At 39.2% G+C, this 26,917-nt stretch overlaps 1 protein-coding gene across 2 annotated transcripts in view; it reads left to right on the top strand.

The window, feature by feature from the left end:
* Window positions 1-22,991, top strand: part of WDFY2 (WD repeat and FYVE domain containing 2) — a 55,141-nt gene extending 32,150 nt beyond the window's left edge. The window contains exons 3-12 of one of the 2 annotated variants that reach the window (XR_015696813.1): window positions 2,745-2,818; window positions 9,529-9,583; window positions 12,148-12,298; window positions 14,349-14,461; window positions 17,210-17,336; window positions 18,874-18,979; window positions 20,741-20,842; window positions 21,726-21,812; window positions 22,169-22,277; window positions 22,362-22,991. Coding sequence is in view for 1 of the 2 variants with exons in the window: in XM_087716950.1 (XP_087573076.1) it covers window positions 2,745-2,818; window positions 9,529-9,583; window positions 12,148-12,298; window positions 14,349-14,461; window positions 17,210-17,336; window positions 18,874-18,979; window positions 20,741-20,842; window positions 21,726-21,856; window positions 22,169-22,277; window positions 22,362-22,391 (998 nt within the window). In the remaining variant the exon portion in view is untranslated. Of the gene's footprint in view, window positions 1-2,744; window positions 2,819-9,528; window positions 9,584-12,147; window positions 12,299-14,348; window positions 14,462-17,209; window positions 17,337-18,873; window positions 18,980-20,740; window positions 20,843-21,725; window positions 21,857-22,168; window positions 22,278-22,361 lie in introns of both variants that reach the window. The other variant, XM_087716950.1, reaches the window with a different exon arrangement.
* Window positions 22,992-26,917: the final 3,926 nt, after the last annotated feature.

Raw genomic sequence — 26,917 nt, 5'->3', positions numbered from 1 at the left:
AGAAAGAGGTTCATTTAACTAGAACAACAAAAAACAGTTCCAGCTCACATACTCTATAAAGATAAATTAACTTTGAATATAACATAATGTGCTGTAGATTTCCTGCATTCATCCCCACAGGGGGTGAACTCAGTGGTGGGATTCAAATAATTTAACAACTGGTTCTCTGCCCTAATGACCATTTTCAGAAAATTAAACCGTGTGGCAGCGAAAATCCAGGAGCAGGCGGAAAAAAAACATTTTTTTAGATGCCAGATCAGCGTGCATTCATGTGCCCCCGCCCCCCAACCCCCTTGCTTGCTACAAAGCCAGATTTCAGCAAAAAAAGGTTTGGAGGCACAGGAACGCAATGCTAGTCTGACCATTTCGGAGCTGGTTCACCAAACTCAACAAAAATTTAGGTATCAGTTCTACCAAACTGTTGCGAAGCGGCTGAATCCCATCACTGGGTGAACTGCCAAGTCATGCAATGTGTGGGTGATTTTTTTTCTTGGATGTTGACACAAGACAGCTGTCTTCCATTTCTAAACAATTTTCTGTCTTTAAATTGTGTAGGAGCATTAAGATAAATCTGGATATGGTGGATTGGCATTGCTCAGTTTAGACATTTTCAAGAATTAAGAACAGAGTTTTAGTTCTGTAAGAATCATAGGGAGAAAATTGTGTATTTTTTCCCATTGCTTAGAGGTTCTTAATTTTTCATATGGTGGTTTATATTTTACAAACTTTCCCAACACAAAAAATGAAATAATATGGCATTTTCTGTACCAGATTATTTTTTATGAGATTTGTCATACAACACAACTCCTTTGACAGCACAGTACTGAGTCTTGCTAGTTAAGCTGATAGGTACTTGAATGTATAGGGTTTATTTTACTGGTACAACAATACAAATGTGAAATGGAGATTTCCTGATTTCCAGTGAGTTTGTGTGCCATGAAGTATATAGCAATAGCAGTTAGACTTATATACCGCTTCATAGGGCTTTCAGCCCTCTCTAAGCGGTTTACAGAGTCAGCATATTGCCCCCACAGTCTGAGTCCTCATTTTACCCACCTCGGAAGGATGGAAGGATGAGTCAACCTTGAGCCGGTGAGATTTGAACCGCCAAACTGCTGCTAACAGTCGGCTGAAGTGACTGCAGTACTGCACTCTAACCACTGCGCCACCTCGGCTCTTCTAAGCATTAGTATGGAATTAGTATATATATTAGTATATTAGTATATCTAATAGTATATCTAAGTTAGTTAGTATATCTAAGTATTATCTAAGTATTAGGTAATTAGTATATTAGTATAATATACATTAGTATATCTAAGCATTAGTATGGAAAGTTCATCCTACCCATTCAAATAGTCTTTATTTAACGATTGTCTGTTTATTGACCATCTGAAATTACAATGGTGCTAAAAATAACTTTATCCCTGGTTGTTGCACTTGTGATCAAGTAATTGAAATTCAAGCAGTTCACAATTGGCGGGTATTTAGAATTGTGAAAATGTGCTGCAGTCACGAGATTAGCATTTGTGTGTGCTTTACTGCCACCTTCTAACAAGCAGTCAGTGGAGAAGCTGGCAGTAAAATTGTGAATTGTGATCACATAAAGTGACCTTAATGTCACTTTACATACATGTTACACTGTCACATAATGTTTTGCTTAATGACTGAATTGCTTAGCAGCAGAGTGGCTGCTCCATTTGTGGTTGCTAAGTGAGGACTCCCTCTACATCCTATCTCAGAGTGAGTATGTATGGTGGGGGAATTTGAAAAGGTTTTGTTTTCTTTTGGGAAGGAAACAAGTAGCCTAAACCTAGCATATGAAACCCATTTTATCCTTTTAAGCTCTGAATCCTCTCCCAAAATATTCCCTGGCGTACCTATGTTTGATCTGAGCTCAGCATATTCTGCAAAGCATTGATTGCCTTGCTCCCTTTAGGGCCTTTTTTGTGTATGATAAAATGTCAACATTTAATTATAATTTAAAACATTTTAAAGTCTCCTTTGAGTCAAACGTGGCTTCTGGAGACTACATGGAAAGTTGTCCTAGCAACAGCACTAAAAAGGCTAGCCAATCATCATTACATTTTATGTTTTATTGATTGCATTGCATTTTCTTTTACGGTTGTGAGCTGCCTAGGCTCTCTGAGAGTCAGGTGGCTTACAACTTTAATAAATCGTTAGGGTTTGCTCACACAGTCAGCCAGATTTTAAACTTGGCATTTTGTCCACCTATCGAGTCCTTCAGGAATCATATAATGGGCAAGTAATTAGATGAATGTATTTTATGAGCAAAGCACTCCTCCTAGCCGGTCCACAAAATCCAAATATTGCAAATCTCACGCAGCATATTTCTGTGCCAGATGTTTAGTTTTTTGGTATGGATCTCAGGAGATGGAATAAAAACCCTGCATATAAAATCTTGGTGGGTGAATGTTTTAAATCTACTGAAAAGCAACAGGTAATGAATACTAGAGTGCTTGCCCTGCTTCCTCCCTCCCACAAGTGGTGGGATTCAGCCAGTTCGCACCACTTCGGGAGAACCGGTTGTAAAGTTTCTGAGCAGTTTGGTGAACTGGTTGTTGGAAGAAATCATAAGGGCAGAGAACCGGTTGTTCAATTATTTGAATCCCACCACTGCCTCCCACCCATTTTGAACTGGAATAAAATGGGCAAGAGGAACCCTATCTGTTCATAAGTAATGAAATAAGGGAGTTCAGCGTCACAATATTGATTTTATTTTCCAGCTCCATGTTCCTGCATGTGTGTTAACCCCGAAACAAGAAGATTATCTGTTGGTCTTGACAATGGTACAGTCTCAGTAAGTACTTATAATTAAGACTACTGGTTAAGATTTGAATTCTTGGAGTTGCAAAACTTAATTGAAATATAGTCTTGGGTAGGGATTATAGCCCCACACTGGACCACATGGGTTGTGTGCAAAGGTTTCTGGTTTCCCCTTTTGTTATACACAAATAAGCTTGCAAAAGGCATTCAGGTTTTGAGAATGGCTGGATTTCAATTCCCAGCTGCCCTAGCCAGGTAATGGTAGGGGATACTGGGAATTGTAGTGCATCTAGAAGGCCGCAGATTCCCATCTCTTAAATGTAGGTAGTACTGAGCTGAGGTAGACATATGTTGTATAGATTGCTATGTAGATTATTACCTGAATTCATTTCTCTTGAGATAAGATAAGCAAGGGTGCTTGGATTTCACCCTGCTGTATAATCTGCATCTTTGGCAATTAAGATCAGGTTCTCAAACTCTGGTATATTACTGCATACTTGTGTAATGCTATATTGGTGATTTAAAGGTAAGGTCTTGGTGAGATAGATCTGTCATTGTGGAAGGAATGCAGCCATTAGCGAAATTATTAATAGGGTTTCTGCTTCTCCTTTTCATACATAGAAACTTTAGAGCAATCAGACAGAACCACGCATAATTAAAAATGTATGGGTTATATGGCTGTTAACAGGGCCATTAAATAGGGAGCAAAATGGCTGCAAAATGTAAAAGCAGCATCCTGTAAAAACAGTTTAAAAATAATACAAAAGATTAACTTTCATACATTACACTTGGTTGGAAGCCAACATATCTGTGCTTGATCGTTTCTGAAACATTCGTCTCTCAACTAATGGAAAACTAGCAGTAAAATTGTATTAAAGATGCAATACTATGTATGTCAGAAGTAAACCTGTTTACATCCAATTAGATTTACACAATTATGTGAAGAATTTCAGGCTGATTGCTATGTTGCAAATATGTTCTTTTAAAAGAAAATTTATCAGGTTACAGAACACAGGACTGAGGGCGAGGGGAAAAAAACAAGCCAAATCAACCATCAGATTATTATCTTTTCTTAAAGTTACAAGTTCTTATGCTTTTTCTGTTACAGTATAAATAGTATAAGAAAAAACAAGTCCAAAAGTCAACTGTGGTTCTTCAGCTGAGCTGGAGCAATTCCATGTTCTCACTTCATGCTTTCTTCCTTTCTCGGAGTGGATTTCTGGCTAGTGAATAAGGTTAGGGAAACTAGATCCCAAGTATAACTCCTCAGATCCTTCACTTTGGCCATGCTTTTTGGGAGTTGCAGTTGAGTCAGCTGCTTTGAGGCTTTTATGTACAACTTGGACAGAAAACAATGAAGTGCCAGAAAGCTAGAGAATGGCTGAGGTTTTAGGAAAATGAGTAAAGATCCAGGCATTTAGAATCACCAAGTGTTGCACAATTGATAACTAAGCAATTGCAATATAAACAAAGTTGTTATTAACACCAAAGCCAAAATGGCATTCTTCTTCTTCTTCTTGTGCCATATCCATCATTGGACGTTGGCGATCATGTCGATGATCCTATTTTTATCAACAGCCGTACTAAAAAGTGCTGCTGAGTTTTGTCCAAACCAGTTCCTTAGATTTGGACAAAATGGCATATGAAGAGAATATAGATAAGCTTCAATTTGCGACCACAATTGGGGATCAGAATTTCCATTGCCAATCAAGGTGGTTGTTAAGTGAATCACACCCAATTTTACCGCCTTTCTTTGCCATGCTTGTTAAGATGTCAGTGCAGTCGTTAAATGAATCGTGTAGCTGTGACGTAAATCTGGATTCCCCCCATTGACTTTGCTTGTTAGAAGCTACCAGGGAAAGTCACACATGGTGATCCCATGACCAGTGCAAATAAAGTCATTTTTTTTTAGTGCCATTGTAAGTTAGAGCGGTTGCGAAACAAATGGTTGTAAGTTGAGGACTACCTATAACAATATTTCTCAACCTTGGTAACTTGAAGATGTCCGGACTTCAACTCCCAGAATTCCCCAGCCAGCATTCGCTGGCTGGGGAATTCTGGGAGTTGAAGTCCGGACATCTTCAAGTTGCTAAGGTTGAGAAACACTGACCTATAAACCATGCTTCAGTGACCAAATATTTTGGGTAAAGTAATTGGCAAATTGAATCAGAAGGAAACAATATTACAAGATGTCAATACAACAATTCAAAACAGAAAAAGTTAAATAATAATTAGAAGAAAGGATTCTAAAATAACCACTTTCCTTTTAAAGTATAACAGTACAAGATTAAAGAAGCTAGGAGAAAAAGAGGTAGTTCTATTTTTAAGATGGTCTTGATGACAAAACTTTTATGTGTGTGTGTGTAAGTAAGTAAGTAAGTGAGTAAGTATGCATGCATGTATGTGTATGTATGTAGTAATCGTGACCCATCAAAACCGCGCTCGACTAAGCCGCACCCGATTAAACCGCGTCGCTGACATCATCAACAGGGCGACAACAGCCAGCGCGGAGACAGAAGGGCGCTTTAAATAGCGCTTTGAAAGCAAACTGATTCAACTTAAGGTAAGGGCTAGGTTTAGGGTTAGGTTAAGGGTTAGGGTTAGGTTAAGGGTTAGGGTTAGGTTAAGGGTTAGGTTTAGGGTTAGGTTAAGGGTTAGGTTTAGGGTTAGGTTTAGGATTAGGTTTAGGGGGGTTAGGTTTAGGTTTAGGGGTTAATTTTAGGTTTAGCGTTTACAGCGTGCTTCTGTCTCCGCGCTGTTGTCACCCTGTTGATGACGTCAGCTACGCGGTTTCGTCGAGCGCGGTTTAGTCGAACGCGGTTTTGTGGTGGAACCGTAGTAATTTCTCCAAAACAGAAAGAAGATCAAATGGGCAGGACATTAGTAGTTTATTTGCACATGTGAAGAAATGACAGCACATAAGACTACAAATGGAAAGTTGACTGGATCCTTGGGCAACAGCTGAGTTCATTTCATGCCTGTGCTGTTGTTTTTTTTCCAGGCTCTTGTGTAAACTTAAATTCTGTGACAGGAACATTGTGCAATTTTCTTCTCGTTCCCTATTCTCCATTTTATTAAGCAAATCTGTAGAAGGCCAGGACCTGCTTTCCACTTGCAAATGTGCTGCGCGAGTTTCTTTTCTGTTTCCCGTCCCCTCAGGAGAGGCGACTCAAATATGCTAATATTTTTAGAAGGTTTGGCAGTATGGGAAGCAACAGAGACATTTTTACAGTCCCCTTTTTCTCCTCTCTGAGCTTGCTCCAACTTATTTTTCAGGGAACCTTTTATGCATCCGCAGAACTTTTTAAAACAGTTGGATTCCTGTATCATATTTGTCAGTTTGTCCTAGCAGATGCTTGTACCAGCATTTCTTAAAAGAGTAAAATAAATTCGTCATCTTAAGGTTCAATCTGGCTGCTTTGTAAGAGGCATTTCTGTGTAAAGCTTTGAACTCTGGAAAATCCTGATCATTTTGTCTCTTCCCCTGTCCTTTAAAGCAAGAGACTTGTCTGCTAGATTAATTTTTTCCCTTGTTTTCCTTGAAGAGAAGTACCAGACATGTAAACATTTATAAACATTTTTTTCTTATTAAATACAGGTAGACCTTGATTTACACCAGTTAATTTAGTGACTGTTTGAAGTTACAATGGCACTGAAAGAAGTGACTTATGATCATTTTTCACATTATTTATTTATTTATTTGTCTTGTATGCCGCCCACTCCCGAAGGACTCTGGGCGGCTCACAATAGACAAGGGAAAGGGGATAAATAGACATAAGATAAATGACCATTGCAGCATGGTCATAAAAACAAAGTTCAGATGCTTGGCAACTGTCATATTTATGACAGTTGCAGTGTCCCGAGGTCATGTGATCATCCCTTGTAACCTCCTGACAAGCAAAGTCAATCGGAAAACCAGTTTTTCTTAAGAACCATGTTACCAACTTAGCAACTGCAGTGATTCACTTAACTAGTGTGGCAAAAAGGGTCATAAAATGGGGCAATAGCAATAGCAGTTAGACTTATATACCGCTTCATAGGGCTTTCAGGCCTCTCTAAGCGGTTTACAGAGTCAGCATATCGCCCCCACAATCTGGGTCCTCATTTCACCCACCTCGGAAGGATGGAAGGCTGAGTCAACCTTGAGCCGGTGAGATTAGAACCGCTGAACTGCAGATAACAGTCAGCTGTAGTAGCCTTCAATACTGCACCCTAACCACTGCGCCACTTCAGCAAAACTCACTTAACAAATTACTCGCTTAGCAACAGAAAATTGGGCTCAACTGTGGTTGTAACTTGAGGACTACCTGTATTCTACTTCTCCAAGCCAGAACAACTGCAGTTATTCCCCAAAATGCACATTAGAATTGGCATGTTGGAAGTCTAGCAGAAGAGAATGAAAGCAGAGCATAGAGTGCATTTCTGTTGTAAGAAGTGATGGACACTGATTGTTGCTAATTGTGGCATTGTCATACAACCAGAAGAGACTTGGATTATTTTTTATTAATGGGAATCATGCGTGTGTGTGTGTGTATATATATACACACACACACATACACATATATAACACCTCTTGAAGAAGCTTCACTGCTATATGCTTATATGTAGCAGAATAATGTGTATCTAAGACTCTCTTGTAAGTTAGACTGAGTTTCAAAAAGCAATAGAAAAAGTAAACATTTTCCCTATCAGTCGTGTTCAATACTATTTCTTGGCCGAGGAAGCCAGCATTGTCCAAATACATTTTTGTGGTCATGTGGCAAGCATGGCTATGTGCCAAAGGCACACGGAATGCTGTTACTTTCCCACTAAATTGCTACCTATTTTATCTACTCAGATTTGCATGCTTTCGAATTACTACGTGGCCAGGAATACACCTGCATACATACACCTGCATACATACAATCCATATATACAATAAAGGCAATCAAACTACATGAAGAATATATACAATAAAAAGCAATGCACGAGCTAATAATGGTATCCAAATATCAAAAATGGCCATCTGTGCCCTTGACTTGAATTTTTCTCCACTCCAGTAAAGCGTTTTTGATGATGCTGGAGTTCATTAGCACAGCCAAAATGCAGTAATAGTAATTGTCCTAACAGAAGAGTATATTTGTAGCTTACAGTTGAACTGTGGGGGTCCTTAGTGCTGTCTGAGCTTGCCATGCTATTGCCTCATTAACATCCTTTTAAGTAAAAGTCACTGGCTTTTAATTTTGCTAAATTTCTTCTATTGCTCCATGCTATCTTCCTTTATATTTGACTTCCCTTTTGTCACCCTGTGATGATGAATAAACTACATAACTGTAAACCTCACTCCTTTCTCTGTATATAGTGGTACCTCGGTACTTGACATTAACTGGTCCAGGAGGCATGATAGGTACTAAAAACTACAAGTGCAAAACAAATGACGTTACCCTTTGTTTTGGCTGGGAAAAACTCTCTGTCTGCCTTTTTTCCTATATCAGTGACCTTCCCAGCAGGGCCATCTTCCTATCGCCCATTGGAGGAATCCCATTCTTCCTTTTGCAGCTGCCAAAGATCAAAGAAGCTACAAGTAATGGACAACATTTTTGCATCAAAATGCATCGAGTATCTAATTCGACAAGTTTTAAAGCAGTCAAATACCAAGGTGCCACTATACTTGTAAAAAATAGGAAGGATTTCTAGCAATGGTAGCAGCTTAATCACTATCCTGTCATTGCCTTCTAGCTCTTGTTTTTATTTTCTCTACGTTTTATCTTGACTAGTTTCAACTTTTCATCGTACAACTTTCCATCCGCTTTTTAAAGCAAGAGTCCTATAACTAATGCAACTGATTTAAATGAATCATCATCAATTGTGCCTGTGAAATGCTTTTCTCAGTATGTCACAGGAAAGCCTTCTCCAGTCTGAGTGGATAAGATAGTAGATTAGCAACCGCTGATTATCCACTACTGGTAGAGATAATTGGGTATCGCTACCATCTGCCAGTACTCTTGTGTAAGCATACACTAGGCAGAAAGAACTGCATAATTTCCTTGAAGTTGCAGCAAGCTTCAGGTTTTTTTAATCATAGCTTATCAAATATATCACAAGCTGGTAGGTTTCCATAACATACTAAGGCAAAACTAGCAAATCACATTTCACCTTAATGCCAATTTGGTCTAGTGGTTAAAACTAGGCAACAGAAGACTGTGCGCCAAAATTGGGGCTCAGTATTAAAGATGGTATATAAATAAATAAATGTGAAGCCCCTCTCCGATTGTTATCCCCAATCCGGCGCTCTCTGGAGATATTAGAAATCCTAGCATTTGCTATTAGCGTTTTGGGAATCGTAGTTCCAACACATTTCGAGAATCCTAGGCCGAATCTTAACGTCTGCAACACACACCTTAAAAATATCTCTAGATTTTGTTTGTTTTCTGAGAAGAAGAACTTTGCTATGTAGATGTTATGCAGGAAAACCGGGATTTCCAAGCCGTGTTTTCATTTTTCACAGATACCTGGTTTTGTGGGGTGGGAAGGTTATGGTTGAAAAGGTCATATTTCTCTCATTCTGACCTGAGATGCCTTCAGAATTTTCAGACAAGCCAATGAATCAGAAGTGAGGAACATGTCTCTTTCACTGGAATTTAAAGGGAATAAGATCCAAAACGATTGGCACAAAATGATAAATTCTTGGATTTTAACAAGAAATGTTACATTGCAAACTAGATATTTACTACATTCTAAAGTGGCTACTCTGTTATTTTCCAGGAATTTATTTTATCAGAAGATTACAACAAGATGACAGCAGTTAAAAGTTACCAGGGTAAGAGATGCAGTTGGTATTTTAAGAGGAAAAAAAAACCCTCCAGATTTATTTGTCCTTATTTCACAGTCTCCAAAAGCAATCAATTATTGTAGACTGGCTTTTTAAATAGTTCTGGCTTTTTTCCTGCATAATGCATATTTAGGGTGATTTTTAATTTTTTAATTAAAGTTGCTACCTGCAAACATAATAGCATTCTGTTCATCTTCATTATTAAGTTCCAAGGCTATGAATTATAACATACTTTTGCTACTATTGTGAGAAAAGTTTGAAACAATATCACTTTTCCAAATTCATCACAGCACTACCAGATTTTCAACTTCTTGCATTTGTTTAGAATGGCAAGCAAAACCTCTTTATGACTTTAAAACAATTTGTGGTCAAATGCAGGTGTCTACATTTTTTCTTCTTTGCAGCTCAACAGCTTTGGATGATTGGGTGTTTTTTCACATCTCATATACATTTCAGCCTTTAGTCTCAGTCAATAACATGAATACATTGTTATTAGAAGAAATAAATTTAATGTACAGTGCTTGGTTCTAAGTGATGTCATTTATATTACTTACACTGATTCCAGAATACAACACCTTCTATGTTTCGTGGTCTAAAGCTGTTTTTTAAGTCTTTGTGTCTGAAAATAATGGAACAAAGAAAAAGTGAGAGTGCAGAGATATGCTGAGAAGTTTATCAATGCGAAGAAAATGTGTCGTTTAAGAAGTCAAAGAGTGGATAATTAGAAAAGTAGTTTGCTAAATCTGTAAGCGGTGATTGTTCAACAATGATCAGATTTTGGTCTGGGTCTTCAAAAGCATTCATTTTAAATGTCATATGAAAAGAAAGCAAGGGATTTTGTGCAGACCTCTGGATATTTGGACTTCAACTCCTTTGTTTTATTAGGATTTGATTGCTCAAATCCAATAAAGGCAGTTCACCACGAAGACTTCTGCTGGAACAAATACTGCAGTCTGATCGAATAGCTGTCAGTAATACTATATAAAAGTAGAACCTGCTGAAAGTATTTTTTTTTCTGTCAAAAAATACCTACCTGTACAGGATGATAATTCCCCCTTTTTAAAATAGCTTTCCTTGGTTTTCTGATAGGACAGATTTCTTCAGTCTGGTGGTGCTGTTCTATTGTATTGGACTACAGATCCCATAATCTTCAGTCGGCTTGAATTGTGCCTGACTGATGATAGGAAGTGTAATCCATACATAGGAAGCATCCAGTTGGGAAGATTGAAGCTGGACCCTGGTCTGTTCTGTAAATTCTATTTATCTTGTAGTGATTTCATCACTTAAATTAGACATCAGATTAGAAAATGCAAATAGTTGGCCTTTTTACATGGAACAATTCATATAAAACCCAACATTTGCTTGTTATGCTGAGGGGGTGAGACACAAAGATAATTCATGTTTGGATTCATTAATTGGATGCCACTCGTAATAATCAGATAACAAAATGAAAACTGGCCAGAGTTACCTTGAGGTAAGATGGGTGGCCGATACGTTTTATAAAGCAAACAAACAAATAAATAACTTTAAATTAAAACTGTAGATTTGCTTCTTGGTTTGGAAAGTGTAAATGAAAATTTACCTGTGTCTGATTGAGCCTGAATAAAACGACACACTTCCACATTGAAAGTTACTTATTTTTCTCTACCTATCTATCAAATGTATTTACCACCCATCTTGCGTTTCAGGTGGCTTAATACTTACATCAAGAAACTGATATAATTTAGGGTTCTTTATTAAGGACATGAGAACCAATTTATTGTGGTGATTAAGGCATCAGGCTCGAAACTGGGAGAGGGTGAATTCTAGTCCCACCTTAGGCACAAAGCCCGCTGGGTGACCTTTAGCTAGTCAGTTTCTCTCAGCGCTAGGAAGGAGGCAATGGCAAACCTCTTTAGAAAAACCTTGCCAAGAAAACTCCAGGAACTTGTTCAGACAGTCCCCGAGCATTAGACATGATTGAACAGAAGAAGAAAAAAATAGATGACAGCAGATGCATGTGTTCTATCATTAGTGTAGATCAGTGTTTACCAACTGTGTTATGTGTTTAAAATTCCCAGAATTTTAGGTTACTCTTTTTGCTAGGCTGCTAAGGAATTTGGAAGTTACATCTCAATACATTTTGAAGAAAGCTAATACACAGAATGATAGTTACACTATTAATATTGATATCTGAGAGCAAGATTAACTCCCATTGTCCCTCACTGCTCTTTAAATTAAAACTGAGTTTGCTGTTATCAAGGCAGCTGCATTTAGCAGTGGCTAGTTTTCAGGGCCCCTCAAGTTGCTTTTCAACGCCATTCCTTCGTTCACGCCACTTTTTTCCTGTTGTTCTAGGCATATAATACAACTTGATGCTGCATCTCCATAATATTTGCATTCCTTTGAGGTCATTTGGGCAATTTGAAGGAATCCACAACAATAGTAGAAATGGAAGAAGGCTACTTCAGGATAACAAAAAACTTGAAAACAAATATGATTTGGAAGTAATATATTTCTTGAATAGCAAAGCTCTCGTGTATGATATTAACCAATTATTATTTCTCTTCCAGCTCACCAGGGCAGAGTGATGATGGTCCTTTTTGTTTTGGAAATGGAGTGGCTCCTGAGCATTGGGCAGGATAAACACTTTACTTGGCACTGCTCTGAAAGTGGCCAAAGGCTTGGCAATTACCGGATTAGTGCAGGTGCTTGTGGATTACAGTATCCTTTCCAGGAATAGCGGCATTATGTACGATTTTAAGGAGTTTCCAGCCTGCCATTTCATAACAAAACAAGCATTGGAATGTGTAAATGTTCTTTTGTGCATTGAAATTATAAACTGATGTTATCCTTCTGACACACCGTGGTTGCTTATTTATGCTGACTTAACAGCCCATATCTTGCATTGGTTCCTCTGCAGCATTTTGAAATACTGAATATTTTAGGAACTAGAAATGCAGCAGTTGCTGATTGGAAATGTGTCATCTGTATGCAGAACAGACAAGGGTGGGTTTCAATAAATGAAACGATACCTAAATATTTCCGAGCTTGATGTACTAGTGTATTTGGGTCATGCCTCGGAAGGTGTGGTTGGATTTTATCTATACACCAGTCCATATGAAATCAAGGTGGCTTTTCCCATTATTCAACCGGAATGAGAGGAAAGTAAGAACAACAGGAGGATAACTCCCATGTCTATAGCAGATGAGTTCTACCGAACTGACATCTGCAGAAGGAGCACCATCCATGTCAAAGAACTGTTTGCTGAGGAGAGGGAGATGAACCATTGTTGCTCTTGGATTTCACAAGGAAATGGTTTTGAATCTGATTTGCTTAACAAAACCTGGGTGAATGAAAGTACAGGTAGTCTTCGACGTACAATCTCAATTGAGACCAAAAGTTCCGTTGCTAAATAGGACAGTAAAGTGGGTTTTGCCTCATTTTACTACCTTTTTCTTCTTCTTGTAAATGTGTTTTTATTTTCCATTTTCATTTTCGTACAGTCACATATATACTGTGCACAACCGGGGCCATATAACATTAAACAATAAACACAGCCATTCCTCTTGTCAATAATACCCCCCAAAATAGAAACCCAATGTACCTCTTCGGCCCTCCATACACCCTTTCTTTCTCCCCCCTCCAACTTTCCATCTTCCCTCCATCATTCCCTTCTACCCTACTTCCCCTCCCCCTCTACCACTCCTCTCTCCCGATACACTCCCTCCCTTCCTTTACCCCCTCCCTCCAATCCTCTCTCCCACCCTCTCTACCCCTCTTTCTTCTATCCCTCTATTCCTCCCTTCGGTGTATTTCTACTATCTATTAATATATTCAGCTTATTTTATTTTTACACTGGAATTAAAGAGCAACAGTATACAGGTGCAATCACGTTACTTTGAAACTACCTTTCTTGTCACACTTGTTAAGTGAATCACTGCAGCTGTTAAGTTAGTAACACGTTTGTTAAGTGAAGAGGTGGCGCAGTGGGTAGAGTGCAGTACTGCAGGCCACTTCAGCTGACTGCTAGATCAGCAGTTCAGCGGTTCAAATCTCACCGGCTCAGGGTTGACTCAGCCTTCCATCCTTCCGAGGTGGGTAAAATGAGGACCCGGATTGTTGTTGGGGGCAATATGCTGACTCTGTAAACCGCTTAGAGAGGGCTGAAAGCCCTATGAAGCAGTATATAAAAATCTGCTATTGCTATTGCTATTGAAGCTGGCTCCCCCATCAACTTTGCTTGTCAGAAGGTTGCAAAAGGTGATCGCATGACCCTGAGGCACTGTGACCGTCATAAATATGAGCCAGTTGTCCAATGTCCCAATTTTGACCATAATGATGCTGCAGCGGTTATAAATGTGAAAAAGGGACTTAAGTCATTTTTTTCAATTCCATGTGTAAGAATCTGTTTGTTCCACAGAACATGAATATAGGAAAAAATGTAAATCCAGAGCACAGTTCTCCTTCTCTGGGCTGAGAGATCTTCGATGGTCCCCTTGAGCAGGCAGTTCTTAGCTTGTAGAGATACAGGACAAAATATTTAGTTTCAATGATAAAAACAACATTTTTGTGTTGTTATCGTCTACTATATTGAGAGGGGAGATATTAAATGTTTTCCAGTTGAGGTGCTGCCTCTTGCTAGCAGCCCTGAGAGTAAATGGTAGCTTGTTTGGGGATGGCTGTGGGGAGAAAAGGTTCAGTCCATGCAAGCATTGAAAAGTGGGGAGAGACTCTTATGGCATTGCCAGTTTCCTGAACCCCTCTGTTCCAGATTTGATGTGGAGACACGGAATGTTTTTATTGGCGATCATTCTGGGCAAGTGACCATCCTTAAACTAGAACAAGAAAATAGCAGTCTCATAACAACTTTCAGAGGACATACAGGTATGATGTTAAATCACTCTGACTTTTCTGTGGTCAGCATAAACACAGATGAAATACTCTACAAGGAAGAGTTACTCTGAGAGTGACATGGCAGTACCTGGATGGATGAATAGGTGGGTGGGTGGCAGAGGTGGGTTGCTGCCAGTTCTAACCGCTTCTATAGAAGAGGTTCCACAAATCTACAGTGCCGTTTAGAACCGGTTCCAGCTCCCTCCCCTCGCCCGTCCGCACATCATCAAGATGAAGAGCGAGAGGAGGAATTCTGGGAGTTGAAGTCCACAAATCGTAAAGCTGTCAAGTTTGAACACCCCTGGGGTTTCTTTTTCTAAAGGGTTAGGGGTGCAAGGGTCTTGTAACTTGACAGCTTTAAGACTTGCACACTTCAATGCCAGAGTTCCTGAGCCAACATGACTGGAGGAGGAATTCTGGGAGTTGAAGTCCATTAGTCTTAAAGCTGTCAAGTTTGAACACCCCTGGGGGTTTTTTTCTAAAGGGTTAGGGGAGCAAGGGTCTTTAAGACTTGCATGCTTCAAATGCCAGAGTTTCTGAGCCAACATATTGGTTGCTAAGCAGGAGTGTTGTTAAGTGAGTGTCACCACATTTTACAAGTTGGACACCCGCACCCAGTCACATGGCTGGCAAGCCACTCCCACTCAGTCACATGGCTGGCAAGCCACTCCCACCTGGTCACATGGCCAGCAAGCCATTCCCGCCCAGTCACATGGCCGGCAAGCCACTCCCACAAAGCAGGCCACACCTACAGAAGAGGTTCTAAAAAAAATTGAAACCCACCATTGGTGGATGGGTATAATCCTGAGCTTCAAAGTTCTATGGAAATTAATTTTAATTTGAGTTGTCTACATGTTGTGGCTACTTAAAATATCTTGTCACTTTCAGTCCCAGAAGTATTTTTTGTTGTTGTTGCATTACTTGAGATGGTTTTTCTCATACTGCTGGAGAGTTTTTCTACAGACTTTGCCTCACAACCAGATATTTTGGATAGGAAACAAATTTTGGGAAGGTTAGGGGAAGCTGAGTGCTTGTAGGTATCAGTTGTGGGAGAGAAGGAGCAGTGGCTAGGAAAGACAATGGCTGAGAATTAATGTAGAAGGGGTTAATCTGCAGCCATAGAGCCAAATTTCCAATGATCTCTAGAATTGATTGAACCAGACTTTTAAAAGCCATCTGTTTCTCCAGTAGTCTTGCAATGCAATAGCAGAGTTGGAAGGGAGCTTGGAGGTCTTCTAGTCCAACCCCCTGCCTAGGCAGGAAACCCTATACCGTTTCAGACAAATGGCTATCCAACATCTTCTTAAAGACTTCCAGTATTGGGGCATTCACAACTTCTGGAGGAAATGTGTTCCACTGATTAATTGTTCTAACTGTCAGGAAATTTCTCCTCAGTCCTCTTCTTCTTTTTATGGGACAGAAATAGAGTAGCAAAGGAAAAAAGGACAGCAAACAACATCACCTACTATCCCAGAAGTATCCATTACAGAAAAGGCTCATTTCTGGGGGAGGGGGCCTAGCCAATGAGATCTCCTAGCATAACCTCTATGTTAGCTATTAGATGAACAGATGCTACCTGCAGTGCGTGGTCTTAGGTAGCTACTCAGAGGGAAATCTCTGTCTTTCACTCCTCTCTTGTGGAGAGGTGAAATTTTAGGAAGAAGCATTGGAATGTAGCAGTAGCTGGGCTATTCTGTTTGATTGAACAAAATCCTTCTCTTCAGGTATTCCCTAGCAGGCTAGGGAATGGCAGATATCAACATCCAGAATATTTTTCCTGATGCTTATGGTAGCTGCCCAGAAGGTAGAGTGAAACCAGTGGTGGGTTTCAAAAATTGTTCGAACCTACTCTGTGGGTGTGGCTTGCCGCCCATGTGACCAGATGGGAGTGGCTTGCAGCCCATGTGACCGGATATGAAGATGCCGACGACACTTGGCAGAACCACCTTAAATTACCTCACACACAGCACTGGCATGCATAAGAATATGATGTAAACTTATTTTTTTAAAGGCATCTTTGGTTTGCGTTAAAACAACTTCAACACACGCAATGTTCTGATTGCACCACAAACGCAGTAGTCATCCTTACTTTTCACAGAGGCACTGAGTTTTATAAATAGGAGCATGATAGTGTAGAATAATCCTATCCAAGGACCAGTGGTGGGTTTCAAAAAAGTTTGGAACCTCTTCTGTAGGTGTGGCCTGCTTTCCAGGTCCACTGGTGGAACCTCTTCTAACCGGTTCGGTAGATTTGACAAACCGGTTCTACCGAATAGGTGCGAACTGGTAGGAACCCACCTCTGAGTGAAACCCACTCCATTCGTTGACAATCAATTAATGGGACTAACGTTCAACAGCAACCCTGTGAGATAGGTTGAGCCAGGAGGAGTAACCATCTCAAGTCACTGAGTCTGCTTCTGTGGTCTTTTTATGCCTTAGTCCAACTAGTGAGGTTGTCTATATCAGTGTTTCTCAACCTTGGCAACTTGAAGATGTCCGGACTTCAACTCCCAGAATTCCCCAGCCAGCGAATGCTGGCTGGGGAATTCTGGAAGTTGAAGTCCGGACATCTTCAAGTTGCCAAGGTTGAGAAACACTGGTCTATATTGTCTTCCCGGGTTCTAATGCCTTATAGAAAATAGCAGATTTTTAGTTACTCAATAATAGTGTTATTATATGTAACTAATACAAATCTTCTTGATTCTTTTCTTTTTCCCCCCCCCAACCTCATCTTTTCAGGTGGAATCAGTGCCCTGTGTTGGGACCCTGTGCAGCGGGTCTTATTTTCAGGCAGTTCTGATCATTCCATCATCATGTGGGACATTGGAGGAAGAAAAGGAACAGCCATCGAGCTCCAAGGACACAGGTACAAAATGAGTACCAGGTGCTTCTTTCTATAGCCTTGCTCTTTTTATCCCAGTCCCAAAAGGTGCTTTTGGTCGCATACACTTAAGGCGAAGTATCTCGTTCAGAACTGCGGTTAAACTGAAATTTTTCAGAATGAATGAGATTGAAACAGCATGCCCCAATACGTTTCTAGCAAGTGAAAATGAAATAATCTTCTTTCATATTAACACAAATTGGTAACACCACAAAACCGCGGATGACAAAATCGCGGTCGACGAAAGCGCGTATGTGACATCATCACAGCGCGACAAAAAAGATCGAAAAATGTAAAAATAAAGTGAAAACCTTCCCCTAACCCCCCCAAACCTAACCCTAAACCTAACCCTAAACCTAACCCTTAACCTAACGAAAAACCTAACGCTAACCCTTAACCTAACGCTAAACGTAACACTAACGCTCTAAACCTAACCCTAACCCTTAACCTAACCCTAAGCCTAACCCTTAACCTAATGCTTACCTTTATGTGAATCGGCTTGCTGTAATTTAATTTTTATTTCAATTTTTCAATCTTTTTCGTCGCGTTGTGATGACGTCACATACGCGATTTCGTCGATTGCGCTTTTGTGGAACGCGGTTTTGATGGGTCACGCACAAATCAGCCAAAATAAATCGAAGGCCACTTGGGCTTGTTTCAAACTCTGAACCACTATAGTGCCTGGGATGCCGCAAAGTATCAGCTTTCTGCGAGAGATTTCATGACATTTTGGACATTTAAATATTGTTGACATTCAAAAACATTGAATGAAGTCTCTCAATAGGAGGGCTTGTTACCTGGAAAAAGTTATTAATCATGAAAATACAATAATATCTTCAGGGGTTCGTAGGAAAGCTGTTGTGCAAATATGACACATACATTTATTTTTGAAAGTTAAGCCAGGCTGAAATAATTCCATTATCTTTTATTGGTGAAATAGAATTTAGAGGCAGACACCACTTGAGGTCATACTATCTTCAGATTATGGCTAATTTTTAAAATTGATGTATAACAGTTTATTAGTTCAGTTATATAAGATTATTAAAGTATAATAATAATAAAGTATTAATTGAAGTATAGCGGGATCTACATACAGATGTCTGGAATGGAACAGTTCCTTATTGTTTGACCAGTTTAATTTTTAAAGTCTAAATTTCACAATTGGAATCTCTCAAATGGTGACTTTGCACCTGGTTTTAATTGGTGAATCCCGGGATTCTATTATACCACAAAAAGATCCTGACTGTCTTTCTTGTCTCAAAGGAACATAGAGATCATTATTTGTTAGAGTAATGATCAGATTATGTAGCAGTATGCTGAAATTATAACACTCTCCCAAATAAATGCCACAGCATGAAATTTCTCTTTATTTTGCTGTGTATAAAGGCAGGACGTGGAGGGAGATTTCTGATTTTGTATGTGTGACAGACAAGAGAAGAAAATTGGCATGTTCCATTTACTCATCCTATTCATAAATGATTCCTAATATTCTTTTTTTTATTTTACTCTCTGTACCCTGTAGTGATAAAGTTCAATCCCTCTCTTATTCCCATCACACTCGGCAACTCATCTCTTGTGGGGCAGATGGCAGGATCGTTGTCTGGAATATGGATGTTGAGAGGCAAGAGGTATCCAGTCAGTTCTTCCTCTTTCTCTAATCAGGGAAGTTATAATCTTCAAAAGATGTATCAAAAAGCCATTTAAGCCAAAGGTGACTCCCTGAAAACTCAATATAATAACATTGTGTTTTCCTGTTGGGGGCTGCTTCACTACTGCCCCCTCAGCCTGGTGTCCTTCAGATGCCTTGGACTAGATCAGGGGCTTAATTTGGAAAGTCAAACTAAAAATGCTGCTGGAAGACATCTGCTTCCATTCCTGTTTGGAAAACTTTATTAAATGGCACCAAATTTTGGGGGGCTGTTTTGCAAGGCTAGGAAGTTTAAGGGTAATAATAGAAAAGATTTCCAGTCTTAATTTGAGAGAAAGGAGAATATCTCCTGTATTGAGCAGTTCTACCAGCAAATGTTGGAGGTACAATCTCAGATTTGTGAGGGTTACAGGTGGAATGCTTGGGAGCCCATGTATCAGAGTCACGGTGGCGCAGTGGTTAGAATGCAGTACTGCAGGCTACTTCTGCCGGCTGCCTGCAATTTGGCAGTTCAGATCTCACCAGGCTCAAGGTTGACTTAGCCTTCCATCCTTCCAAGGTGGGTAAAATGAGGACCCACATTGTTGGGGGCAATATCCTGACTCTGCTTAGGGAGGGCTGTTAAAGCATTGTGAAGCGATATACAAGTCTAAATGCTATTGCTATCTGATAAATGAAGGATTGTCCATCCCAGCCTTTGGTGCTTTATAAGGCCATTGCTGTTAGGAGTGACATACTGTGTATCCGGTGCGTTCTCTCTCACACATAAGTACACATATCATTGGAACTACCTCTCTACATATATTGAATATAATTCAATATGGTGCTGGATACGCATATTTGTTTCTCTTAGAAGCTGGAGTAAAGTTTTTAATGCAGGCAGCCAGTTCTTTAGTTTGGTATTTGAGAATATCTATACAGTAAAACCTTAATTTAACAAGCCTCATTTCCCAAACTTCAAATGCAATGGACAAAATTCATGTTTGTGTATCCTCTCAAAATAATGATATACTAATTCCACTATAGTCAAAGTCATCTAGATAATTCATTTAATTTGGTATTTTTGTGTATTTACCTCAATTGCATACATTTGTTAGTATACAAACAATGCTGTTTACAAAGTTAGGCATATTTTCATGATTATATGCTAATAGAAATGCTGTAAATTGACATGAATGATATCTATATACATTTAACAGATATTCAAGAGTAGCAGTCTCCTAAAAGAGAGATTTTGTATTCCTACAGAGGAAATTGCTGCAATTTATATTCAAGATTATATTAAGGAAGAATAAAATTGACTCACGGAACATATTCATATGCAACAAAGGAAGATATTTTAGATTTTTACAGTCAACTTCCTGAAGAGAAAATAGTAGGCCATTCTCCAGTGTGTCAACTGGCATTATCATTCTAATATTAAAACGTCAAAAAACAAATATTGAGACAAGACAAACCATATATATAATAGAAAACAGTTTAAGGGAAACCTTAGAGATTGGATTGAATCCATTGTTTGAAACTCATGGCTGTCAACTTTACAGTATATCTAAAGTTCACAATATAAGCAAATATATACAGAAATTGTTGATTTATAATAAGGTAGAATTTCAAAATAATTCACTATGCCAGTCCCAGTGAAGAGAGGAGCAGCATATTTCCTTAAGTGTACAAACGTGGTATCTATTTATGGCCGGTGCACAATTGAGTTTAAGGATTCTCTCCTCCCTTCTTTTCTTAGACACCAGAATGGTTGGATAGTGACTCTTGCCAGAAATGTGACCAGCCGTTCTTCTGGAACTTCAAACAGATGTGGGATAGCAAGAAAATAGGCCTTAGACAGGTATGTGTCATGCTGCTTTTTGAGTGATTGAAGATTGTCTCCTGTTCTCTTTGATACAAAAATCGTGTGTGCCAACAGTAAACATTTCAGGAAGATGGGTGTTTGTGGAACCAAAACTATACTACTGGTCCAAAAGAAGGAGCTTGTTAATTTGGAAAAATCCTGTGTTCTAGAAGTCAACAAAACATTTGAATTTGACATGTTTCAAGTATTCAGATTTTATTGGAAGTATTATTCTGATGTTTCACCTTGCTGAAATGTAGTTCAAAAATATTTTATAGTTACATATTCAAAGATAATACATTTTATGCCTTAGTAACCATAAATATTGGGTGTCTTAGAGGAAAAAAATAATAACAGGAAACGGTCGGTGGTTAAACGAAAGAGTTTATGTGAGTTGAAGGCTACAGCTGAGAAACTGACTGGTTCAACATATTTAGTGAGTAGGGAAAAATAAAATGAGATTTTCCCAAGTAATCCATGCTATATTTTATTGCAGGTCCTTGTTAACCTTGATTCTCACTTATGAAACTCATTTATATCTTTTTGTTTATATAATTTGCTAAAATTCCAAAAGTTAATGGCCATCAAAGGAAACTAATTTGTGTGACTCAGCAAGAAATTATTGAAGATTCACCGCAGCTTTTCAGGGAAACAATGGAATATTTTAAAAAATCATTTCACATTAATGTGATTACCATTATATTATGATTGTGATTATTACTGTTGTTGTTGTTATTATTATTATTTACTAATATAGTTTCTAAAGCAGAGCTTTGCGGACAGAGAGAAATTGATAGGATCCACCTTGATATGCTTTGATGGGATAGTTCTTTAAGTTCAGTTCTTTCATGGTGAATCTTATGTGCTTTTTAAATTTCAGCATCATTGCCGAAAGTGTGGAAAAGCAGTGTGTGGTAAATGCAGTTCGAAGCGCTCTTCCATACCTCTGATGGGATTTGAATTTGAAGTGAGAATCTGTGATACTTGTTATGAATCAATAACAGATGAGGAGTAAGTAACTTGCCCCTTTCCAGTTGCTGGGGCAATTTATGCCAGTTTCTGGAGAGAAATGAAATGTCAGTTTTGAAGCTTTTTCTAGATCTAAGTCAGAGATGAGAAATTGATATGTTGCTGAATGATAGTTCCCCAAATAATTCATCATGATTATGATAGCTAGTACTGTGAGAAATCATAGTTTAGCGGCTGCTGAAGGCCACAAGGTCTGAATTAAGATTTAATTAACTTATTTTTAGTATCTAGATATGATATTGCGATCTTTCAATTCCTGTATTTTCACTTTGTCCTGTTATGTGCTTCCTTTAGACGTGCTCCTACAGCCACCTTCCATGACAGCAAACACAGCGTTACCCATGTACACTTTGATGCAACACGGGGTTGGTTGTTGACATCTGGAACAGATAAAGTTATGAAGGTGGGCGTGCAATTTTCCCCAACTGAATCTACAGTGATTCTGGATGGTTTTAACAACCTTATTCTTTTTTCTCCCTTTGAACAGTTGTGGGATATGACACCAGTAGTATCTTGATGCGGTGCTGAAATGGGAGCAATACAGTATTAATGAAGAAGAGATTCTTAATTCTGTTAACAGAAAATGAAGCAAGTTATGTACTGACTGATAAATGAGAGAACTAAAATTGCTGGATGCATTTTTTTCAAGTAACCTACCAAATTCAGGGTGAGGATTTTGCACCAAATGATCTACTTCACAAAATGCAGATTTTTTTAAAAAACAACAACAACAACAACCTTTAAAAGACTTCTCTTGTCTGGCTTCATTGAGCCATTTGGAACTCATCTGGAAGTTTCTGTATGTAACATTATTTGTGTTTTGTGTGGATATGCTGCTGAGGTGGTGGATCTTTGCAAATGTGAGCAGTTGCCTGCAATATTATATTGGTAAGATTGTTCTTAAAGAGACAAAAAGGGAAAAACCAAGCATTTCTGTTTTTTTGTTTCATTTTCACTTTCATTATGAAATACAAAAGGTCAACCAGCTCTTTTGCATTTATGTTCTAGAAAATGGTACTATGAATTTGAGAGTGGCCATGGAGAGAAAATAGACCAAGTCCAGTTTTTCTTCTTCCAAAACCAACTGGAATGTTTAGTTTATTGCATCATCAAAATAGCCAACCAAAGCTTTGTAGTCCTGAGCATAGCCAGTAAGTACACAATCCAGTTTTGACTAACAAAACACACAACTTCAAATGGTTTTATAGTTGGCAGTAATTAAAAGGGCCCTCCATGTGAGTTGGATCACTTCTGAAATTTCCTCTGGGGAGTCTGCTGAAATTGTGCTTGACTAAGTATGGTTTGAAACGAATTGTCCCATTCTTGTCACTTCTCTGGAAGGATGTACGGTATATTTTTTAAAAATGCTGATAATTGTAATTTTTAATTTTCAGTGTAACTCTCAAATTAATATAGTGAAACTTCACATTTTGCATTCTTGGGCAAATTTTTCAAAAAAATAAAAAAAAACATGAATTAAAAACCTTTACTTTTTACTATGCTTTCAATCTCTCTCAACTAAGCTAATAGAGAATCCTACATTCAGCTAATGTAAAGACTGATGCCTGAGATTTGTTGCTTTTACTTTGCTAAAGAATACGGACCTTTCTATTTTCATGCAGGCGCTACACTTGCAAATATTAAGCAGATGTCCTCTCATACATCAGAGACCACACTCTTTTTCATTCACTTTTCAGCACCTATGGTGCTTAGCTCTTGCCCACAATTTGGGTCTGAGACTTGTGCCAAGGCTGATGAAGAATACCAGACAAGAGATGTGGGTTTTTTTTCCTTTTATTGAAGCGCTCCAAGAAAAGAGGTCATGGCCAAAATGCTAAGTGACCTTAAACAATAGAATTAAGAAAGCTTTATACATTTTCACTAAAGCAGAAGGCAGGATAAGATGGGATATATAAGAAATATCATCTAATAAACATTTTAGTAATGCTCTAATAATTATTCTATTGGTCTCTAGCCGTCCCTATTCCTAAATTTTGCCTAATAAATGCTTCAGGAGTTATACACATTCGTTTTGCTCCAGGCTATCTGTATTCCTAAATTCTAGCTGAGGTTTGCAAGATATTTAACTCTTTATTACTTTTATCAGCTTTCTAATCCCCCCCCCTCCAATTGTTACGAGTTTTACACGTGCTCATTACACTTGAATAAGCATTCTTTGTTATTGCCAGACGGACTTCACAATTGCTGGCTTCCTGGTTTTCCTTCAAGTGTATGCCAGAGCCGAGGTGGCGCAGTGGTTAGGGTGCAGTACTGCAGGCCACTTCAGCTGACTGTTATCTGCAGTTCAGCGGTTCTAATCTCACCGGCTCAAGGTTGACTCAGCCTTCCATCCTTCCGAGGTGGGTGAAATGAGGACCCAGACTGTGGGGGCGATATGCTGACTCTGTAAACCGCTTAGAGAGGGCTGAAAGCCCTATGAAGCGGTATATAAGTCTAACTGCTATTGCTATTGCTATAACCTTGCTTTCTTTTAGCAGACAGCCTATCAAGCATAGATCATATTGTCAGATATAAATAATAACTATGGGAAGCCGGATCGGGAGAGGATTTGGGAGTCCCGGTGCTTCTGCTTAATAAGATAGAGAGTATTCGTTTTACATCAGCGGTCCCCAACTCCCTAGGCCACGGCCCACTACCAGGTCACAACCCATTCAGAATACATACAAAGATTCATTTATGTGAGTGGCAAGTACAAATGAAGCTGCACTCACTCACATGCATGCCTGCTGCTCACACAGAACCATCTCCTCTCCCCTCCCATCTGCCAAGCTGGAAAAAATTGGGGACTGCTGCTTTACATTTTAAGCCCTATGTATTTCCAACGGAGAGTGTCCATGTATGACTTCTGTATTCTGAGACTGCACTCTGAATACGAAACCGAATATGAGTATGCCAATGTAAGTGGCTGACTCACATTGGTGGAACTGAAACCAAGACACTGAAGCCTCTGATGTAGAGGGGCAGGAAAATGATATTGTTCCACTCAGGCAGGGTATTGTTCCACTCGGAAGTCTGAATAATTTATATTGCACTGCTTTGCCTTCTGCTTCTAAAGTGCCTAGTTCAAGAGATGGACTATAATACTAGGATGTCAGGGCAGGAACAGACTGTGAAGATCATCTAGTCCAACCTACTGTCCAGTTCAAGAATCTGCTAAGCACATCCCTGACAGATGGCCAGGCAGTGTCTGTTTAAAAATCTCAACGTACTTTTTAAAAACTCTTGATTTTTAATGGAATTTTGGCAAGTGTCAAGAGGTGTCAAAATGCCTGGATGTAAGTCACTGTCATTGTCATCCTCAGGCATGGGTGATCTGGAAAATGATTGCCTTATACTAATGGAATCCAAAAGCATACGAGCTGCCTATAGTTTTACTTTTTTTAAAAACCAAGGAAGAAGCAATACAGAAGAAAAAAAATTAACTGAAGTGCAGATAAAAGTTCATGAAAGTATTGGCTGCTTCATAACACATTTCTGTTAGTAGCTTCTGCACCTTTTGGCCAAGGTTTACATGCGTGGCTATGATCTAATTAATCTAAATATAGGAGGAGCAGGCTAGATCACAAATAATCATATATCTACATTTCAAGAATCTACTACTCTTTCCAAAAAGTGGACTTTAGGAACAAATAGGTTGTTGTCTAGTAAAGCTAGTATATTTTGTAGGAAGGGGGGGGGCAATATATTTTGTAGTCTGAGAATAAAAGAATTTGATAACTAGACAGATGATTTGGGTATTAAAGTTTCTTTACCATGTGGAATGGGAAAAAGGAATAATTACCCTTAAGATTAGTTGTCCTGTTTGCTTCACCTAACTAAAACAAATGAAACAGGATATTGGTACCAATACCCCCTGTGGGAGTAAATGAGTCATGTCTCTGTTTTGGGAGATGGTGTACGAGGTTTACATGATACAGGAAGGGGGTCTACATGACACAGGAAAACCAGGTACTTTGGGATGATCGATATGTTGGCTAAAAGTATAAAAGACTGTAAACAACTGCCCTTCGGGGTTCAGATTTTGCTTGACCAATCGCTACTGAAGCTTTGCGCAAATAAACCTCTCCCTCTGACAAAGAGCTGGTCTTGTCTCATTTTCTGCTACAAGACTGTCTTTCCATCCAGCCTCCTTTGAAAAAAAAACATACACCGAACAGGTTTGCAATAATAGTGCTTCCTTGCAGAATAATATAAATTTGCCATGAGGCAGCCTCTTTAGGAAAGCTGAGCCTTGCCCCACATTTCATCAAAACAGCTGGCACATTTCTGCAAAAAAAGTAACAACCCATCAGTTGGGTGTTGCTGGGCCCTGGAGGTGACTGAGGAGCAGGTGGAGTCCTACAGGTGACTGGACGTGAAGGAGACAGCCTACAAGTTCTCATAGCCTTACACATGCTGGTAGCATGTGCTGCCTGGCTTTAGCGCTCTTTTGTGGCTAAGTGGGGGAGGGACCGCCAAGGAGTAGGGTGGAGAAGGCCTAGTGAGGCCCAGTGGCAGACAAAAAGCTGTTAAAAAAAAAAAAAGTTATGCTCTTATAATGTTTTTACTGATGTGTCTCAGTTCTTGTGGAATACTTATTGTCCTGGAGTACTTTTTTGTTGTAGAAGTTTTAGGGAAGTAGTCACACAAAGCTGCTCATAACCAGGAGATTGTAATGCTGCAAAGGGTAATGTCCACAAAGTCTTTAGCAGTTGTCCCATCATAGAGAACTTCACTTCCTGCCTCCCAGACTCTGAGCTGTACGACAGAGAGTGTTAATAGACAATATCTGGAAAGCTGCAGTTTGCCTGCTTCAGAGGTGGGTTCTTACCAGTTTGCACCTATTCAGTAGAACCGGTTCGTCAAATCTACCGAACCGGTTAGAAGAGGTTCCACCAGTGGACCCGGAAAGCAGGCCACACCTACAGAAGAGGTTCCAAATTTTTTTGAAACCCACCACTGGTCCTTGGATATGATTATTCTACACTATCATGCTCCTATTTATAAAACTCAGTGCCTCTGTGAAAGGTAAGGATGACTACT

The sequence above is a fragment of the Thamnophis sirtalis genome, unplaced genomic scaffold (genome assembly GCF_051295495.1).
Source record: "Thamnophis sirtalis isolate CommonGarterSnake01/CBP01778 unplaced genomic scaffold, rThaSir2_p1.2 scaffold_5, whole genome shotgun sequence".
Lineage (NCBI taxonomy): Eukaryota > Metazoa > Chordata > Lepidosauria > Squamata > Natricidae > Thamnophis > Thamnophis sirtalis.
The sequence above is the reverse complement of the archived record's forward strand: the minus strand, read 5'-3'. Positions and strand labels throughout refer to the sequence as shown.